The 6,679-nt window shown below is 50.0% G+C and overlaps 1 protein-coding gene across 1 annotated transcript; it reads left to right on the plus strand.

Annotated features, from left to right (window-relative positions):
* The first annotated feature begins 5,102 nt into the window (after positions 1–5,102).
* LOC143173436 (olfactory receptor 14A16-like) lies at positions 5,103–6,113 on the plus strand. The gene has a single exon (XM_076363687.1). The coding sequence runs from the start codon at positions 5,103–5,105 to the stop codon at positions 6,111–6,113; it is 1,011 nt and encodes a 336-aa protein (XP_076219802.1).
* Positions 6,114–6,679: the final 566 nt, after the last annotated feature.

Raw genomic sequence — 6,679 nt, forward strand, 5'->3', positions numbered from 1 at the left:
TCAAATCGCAGTATCTCCTGGTGGATTTTCACTTTCTGACCTGCTTAGGTGGATACCATCCTTAAATTTGCAAAAAATATTAATGAAAAGTCTTATTATTGTAATATTCTTTATCCCATTAATAACTTTTGTTTGGATTGTGATTAAGCTTTGCTTTGCCATATGTCATAGACCCAAACGATCAAACACACCGATAGCGGTTAACCTCGCTTTTGCCCCCAGCTTGGGAAAGTCCTCCTCCTCCTCCACCATCTCTCTGTTCACGCCCAGCCATTCCACATGCGTAGAGGCAAGAGAGGCTCGCACCCTCACTCTGCAGGGCTGTTACCCCAACCAGTGGATCACGCCATTACCCATGCCATAAGGGGCGGAGTGTGGCGAGATGCTCCTGACCTCGAGTATGGCATGGGACAGTGGAAAGCGCTTACGTAGCGTGCTTGCACTGCTCACACAGCTGCACGGACCCACTCGCACACAGAAACCTGTGACCAACCACATATAACTACTTGCAGATCACCAGCCCTTTTGAGACATGTCCAGCTTTGTACGTAAAGGACGTGTCTGCGTCAACCTGCCCGTCATAGGACTGACCAGAGAAAGCACAATCCCATAAATAAGGCGCCCCAACGCTAACTCAGGGTAGCTCTCGTTGCCTGGTCCAGGGGTGCTGCCTGGCAAAGGAGACGTCCTTATGTCATGACGGAGAACACGACAGGTCGACAATTTCCTCGACGGTTGCTCATCAGCGGGTAAGATTAATGGTTAACGGTGTTGTACCTTGCCTACACAGCAAGTGAGATTTCCCCTTCTCTCTTTCACTCACGCTTAGATTGCTTGCGCTCCACTCAGGCTTAATTATATTGATTGTCAACTTCTATTATTATAATAAGGTTGATCAGACTCGGTCAGTAGACCATTGCCGTTTTCGCGTCTGATACCCACAGAAGCCTTGTCGTGTGACAGGCATCCACCTCTGATGGAAGTTCTAAGCAATAGCCCATGTTTGGCAAAGAAAGCTGGCGAGAGAAGCACCAGGATGTACGCAAAGAGAAAGCCCGACAGAAGTTTCCTCTGCCAATCTAAAAATTGAAGGGAAAAAAGGACTCAAAAACCAGAGCGGCCTTTTCCATCACACCGATTTAAAGCAGAGCAAGCAGCTTTTATTTTAACACTGTTGAAGAAATCCGTAATAAGGCCTCTGTCCTGGTTTCGGCAGGGATAGAGTTAATTTCCTTCCTAGTAGCTGGTACAGTGTGTTGGATTTAGGATGAGAACAAAGTTGATAACGCACCGATGTTTTAGTTGTTGCTAGGTAATGCTTACACGAGCCAAGGACTTTTCAGCTTCCCATGCTCTACCGACTGAGAAGGCTGGAGGTGCACAAGAAGCTGGGAGGGGGCACAGCCAAACTGGCCAAAGGGACATTCCATAGCATGTGACGTCATGCTCAGTACATAAACGGGGGAAAGCTGGCCGGGGGTGCCGCTGCTCGGGGACTGGCTGGGCATCGGTCGGCGGGTGGTGAGCAATTGTACTGTGCATCACTTGCTTTGTGTATTATTATTATTATCATCATATTATTATCATCATTTTATTTCAATTATTAAACTGTTTTTATCTCAACCCACGAGTTTTTTCTAACTTGTGCTCTTCCAATTCTCTCCCCCATCCCACCGGGTGGGGGGGAGTGAGCGAGTGGCTGCGTGGTGCTCAGTTGCCGACTGAAATTAAACCACGACAGTCCTTTTTGGCACCCAACGTGGGGCACGAAGGGTTTGAGATAATAACAGGTTAACCGGAGTGTATTAAAGAACTTATATCTGTTAGTAGTTGTGGGTCACAATGTTGGTTTCTCTGTTCTCGATATTGATTTGTATAATCTGCATCGCGCTCTTTTTCCTGCTGTACATGTTAAAGATTGGTGTTGGGTTTTGCAGTTTGCTGTGGTCTGCAGTGAATAGCAATGTCTCGCTTGTGAGGTTTGTTTTTAGAACATTGACCTTGACGTTAGTGTGGTATGTAAATTTCGCAATGAAGCCGTTACTGTACCACGGAGACCATTTCGTGGAGACAACTAGCAATTGCAGTAACTTTTCTGAGAGTTTTTTTACGGAGGAAATACAGAATGGCAGTGTCACTACCTTCTTCTATGATGTTTCCTCCTTCATTACAGTAACTTTTCAGTATTTTGAACATCCTTGGGCAGTTAAGATACTTCTATTAATACTTCTTGGGAATACTGTTTCGGTTTTGTCTAAAGTTGGTAAGCAATTTAAGAATATCATCCAGAGATCTGCCCCAAGGCTGAATAACTATGAGTGGCAGGGTGTGTGGGACAAGATGGGCAAGTACCTAGGCCAATGGGCACCCCCAGTGTTTTGGAACTTCACCCCTGAGCAAGTGCGGAATCCTGAAGTGTTAGTAGAACATTTGGACAAAGTATGCTGTCACCCTGGCAACTCCAGAGAGATGCAGCTCATTGCAACGTGCTGGGGCCTGGCCCATGCCTACCGAGCCCTGTTCAACACCATTCAGTGCCCTCAAAGGGAAGAGAAGGTCTCTGGCTCTGACAGTAAAACGACACGCACTGCGGCCACTCAGACCGGGGCAACGCGCCCTGCGGCCACTCAGATCCCGGCAACAGGCCCTGCAGCCACTCAGACCCTGGTGACATGCACTGCGGCCACTCCAACCCCGGCAACAGGGTCTGCGGCCACTCAGACCCTGGCGACATGCACTGTGGCCACTCCGACCCCGGCGACAGGCCCTGCGGCCACTCAGACCCCGGCAACATGCACTGCGGCCACTCCAACCCCGGCGACAGGCCCTGCGGCCACTCAGACTCCGGTGACATGCACTGCGGCCACTCAGACCCCAGCGACACGCCCTGTGGCTGAACTAAAGAACCAGCCTGTGCCGGTATCAGTCGCCCCTGTACACAAGAAGAAATTTTGGAAGCGGAAGTCGGCTCGTTTAGTAAGGGAGGAAGAAGCTTCTTCTAAAAGGGGGCTGGAGGAAGAAGTGTATGAGACAGATGACCCTAGAGAAGGGCCATCACGAGAACGGGAGGAGGAGAGCCGGCCGCTGATCGGGGAGGAGGAAGAGGAAGAACTCATAAACGAGGCAGTGACCACCCCATCTCTATCCCTGAGTGAGCTGCGAGATATACGAAAAGATTTCAGCCGTCGTCCAGGTGAGCATATTGTCACCTGGCTGCTCCGATGCTGGGATAATGGGGCCAGTAGCCTGGAATTAGAGGGTAGGGAAGCCAAGCAGCTGGGATCCCTTTCTAGGGAAGGGGGCATTGACAAAGTAATTGGAAAAGGGACACGAGTCCTCAGCCTTTGGAGGCGACTCTTGTCAAGCGTGAAGGAAAGGTATCCCTTAAAGGAATACGTCATATGTCGCCCAGGCAAGTGGGCCACCATGGAGAAGGGTATCCAGTTTCTGAGAGAATTAGCTGTGCTGGAGGTGATTTATGATGACCTGAACAATGAACAACTATCCAAAGATCCAGACGAAGTCAAGTGCACACGACCCATGTGGTGGAAGTTTATAAGGAGCTCACCATCGTCATACGCCAATTCATTGGCAGTGTTAACCTGGAAAGATGGAGAGGATCAAACAGTGGATGAATTGGCTGGTCAACTCCGGCAATATGAGGAAAGTCTCTCTTCCTCCCTCGCCTCAGGAACAGCTAAAGAAGAAGCAGAGATACTGTGGGACCACTGCTGAATTTAGAAAGAGTAGGTGTAGGTAGATCTGCGATAGTCTATGTCCTTGTCGTGGTTTAATCTCAGTCGGCAACTGAGCACCACCCAGCCGCTCACTCACTCCCCCCCACCCGGTGGGATGGGGAAGAGAACTGGAAGAGCACAAGTGAGAAAAACTCGTGGGTTGAGATAAAAACAGTTTAATAATTGAAATAAAATGATAATAATAATAATAATAATATGATTATAATAATAATAATACACAAAGCAAGTGATGCACAGTGCAATTGCTCACCACCCGCCGACCGATGCCCAGCCAGTCCCCGAGCAGCGGCACCCCAGGCCAGCTTTCCCCCGTTTATGTACTGAGCATGACGTCACATGGTATGGAATGTCCCTTTGGCCAGTTTGGCTGTGCCCCCTCCCAGCTTCTTGTGCACCTCCAGCCTTCTCAGTCGGTAGAGCATGGGAAACTAAAAAGTCCTTGGCTAGTGTAAGCATTACCTAGCAACAACTAAAACATCAGTGCGTTATCAACTTTGTTCTCATCCTAAATCCAAAACACTGTATCAGCTACTAGAAAGGAAATTAACTCTATCCCTGCCGAAACCAGGACACATTATTATTATTATTATTATTGTTGTTGTTGTTGTTATTATTTTATTGAAATTATTAAACTGTTTTTATCTCAACCCACAAGTTTTTCTCACTTCTACTCTTCCAATTCTCTCCCCCATCCCACCAGGGGCGGGGGGGAATGAGTGAGCGGCTGTGTGGTGCTCAGTTGCTGACTGAGGTTAAACCACGACAGGCTGCTAACAGCTCCAGATCATTTCTAAGGCATTTCCGAGGAGACTTTCAAGGATGACATCAAAGCTGCATTTTCCTGAAAGGGAAGGAATCTGTGCTTTCAGTTTTCTACTCTTGGTGAGCTGGGTGGGCAGTGGGAATTTACTTCTCCACTCTGGAGAAGGCACTGAGGCTGCAGTTCTGGTTAGGACTTTTCTGAGCTGCTCCTTAGACCCTGCACACGGAGAGATGACCCTGTGCGGTGCCCTCCTGCCAAGAGGGGTCTGCAGGGCAGAGCTAGGCACACAGCAGGTTGGATGGAGTCTGTGAGCACTGACAGGGAGGAGATGTGGGGACAGAGAAAGAGCTGCTGGCAGGGACAGCTCCAGGCAGCGTATGTAGTCGGGGAGTGAGAGGAGAGCTGCTCCCAGAAATGCCAGGGGAAGGGGGATCTGGGCAGCTCCCTGCCATCCCCTGACATGCCGGACACCTTCCCTGGAGCAAGCCCCTGATCTCCCCTCCCACACAGCAGGACACTAGGAAAAATGAAGTAGATTTTGTTCAGAGTAGTCTAACCTAAACATTTTACTGTCTTCCTCCATGGACTGTGCTGATGCCCAACAGGACCAGATGTCCAACGGCAGCTCCACCACCGAGTTCCTCCTCCTGGCATTCACAGACACGCGGGAGCTGCAGCTCTTGACCTTCTGGCTCTTCCTGGGCATCCACCTGGCTGCCCTCCGGGGCAATGGCATCATCATCACCGCTGTAGTCTATGACCACCGACTCCATACCTCCATGTACTTCTGCCTCCTTAACCTCTCCCGCCGCGACCTGGGCTCCATCTCCACCACTCTCCCCAAAGCCATGGCCTATTCTCTGTGGGACACCAGGGCCATCTCCTACCCAGGATGTGCTGCCCAGCTCTTTCTGTTAGTCTTCTTTATCTCAGCAGACTGTTCTCTCCTCACTGTCATGGCCTATGACTGCTACGTTGCCATCTGCAAACCCCTGCACTACGGGACCCTGCTGGGCAGCAGAGCTTGTGTCCACGTGGCAGCAGCTGTCTGGGGCAGTGGGTTTTTGTATGCCGTGCTTCACACTGCCAATACATTTTCACTACCACTCTGTCAAGGCAATGCCCTGGACCAGTTCTTCTGTGAAATCCCCCAGATCCTCAAGCTCTCCTGCTCAGAGTCAGACTACCTCAGGGAGGTTGGGCTTCTTGTGCTTAGTGCCTGTTTAGCATTTGGGTGTTTTGTTTTCATTGTGCTGTCCTACGTGCAGCTCTTCAGGGCCGTGCTGAGGATCCCCTCCGAGCTGGGACAGCATAAAGCCTTTTCCACGTGCCCCCCTCACCTGGCTGTCGTCTCCCTGTTTTTCAGCACTGCAGTGTCTGCCTACCTGAAGCCCCCCTCCATTGCTTCCCCATCCCTGGACCTGGTGGTGTCATTTCTGTACTCGGTGGTGCCTCCAGCAGTGAACCCCCTCATCTACAGCATGAGGAATCAGGAGCTCAAGGATGCCCTATGGAAACTGGCACAATGGACACTGTTTCACTGGCAATACCCTGCCTCCCCTTCTCTGCACATTTCCCAGAATTTATCTTAGGCCAGGAGTCTGCTGTTCTCCCTTGTGATCATCCTACTTCTAGATAATTTTCTGGGTTTATACTGCTTCTCTTGAGGCTTGATCCTGTCGTGTCTGACCCTTGCACAACACTGTGTCAGATGTGACCTGTCCACATGCAGCTCTTCAGTAAAAGGGTATCTCCCAGGTGATGTGCTTGCAGGCTGAGCTCTTTCTCCAAAGCTGCTGCCAAGAAAATGTCCAAGGAATTGGTCTTTTAAAGAGTCTTTTCTCCTTGTGTTCTCCCTAAAATTGGGGTTAAGCTTGTGGTATGATTGTGTTCCACTGGACCGAAAGTTCTGGTTTTCAAAGCTCTCTTCTTTGTGTCCGATGGCAGTGGAGATGGTGCATGGGCTCCCGGTTAATTCCACAGGCTGCTTCACATATGACAGGACGGATGGCATATAGTGGTCTCTCTGGAAACGAATTTGGAGGGCTCAGGAGAGGATGGGGACTCACCACGTGCCCTGGAGTGGGAGTGAATTGAGACACACAAGGTGAATCACCCTCAGAGGTGATGTCCCCCAGAAGCAAAACACTAAATTGAG

The sequence above is a fragment of the Aptenodytes patagonicus genome, unplaced genomic scaffold (assembly GCF_965638725.1).
Source record: "Aptenodytes patagonicus unplaced genomic scaffold, bAptPat1.pri.cur scaffold_78, whole genome shotgun sequence".
Taxonomy (NCBI): domain Eukaryota; kingdom Metazoa; phylum Chordata; class Aves; order Sphenisciformes; family Spheniscidae; genus Aptenodytes; species Aptenodytes patagonicus.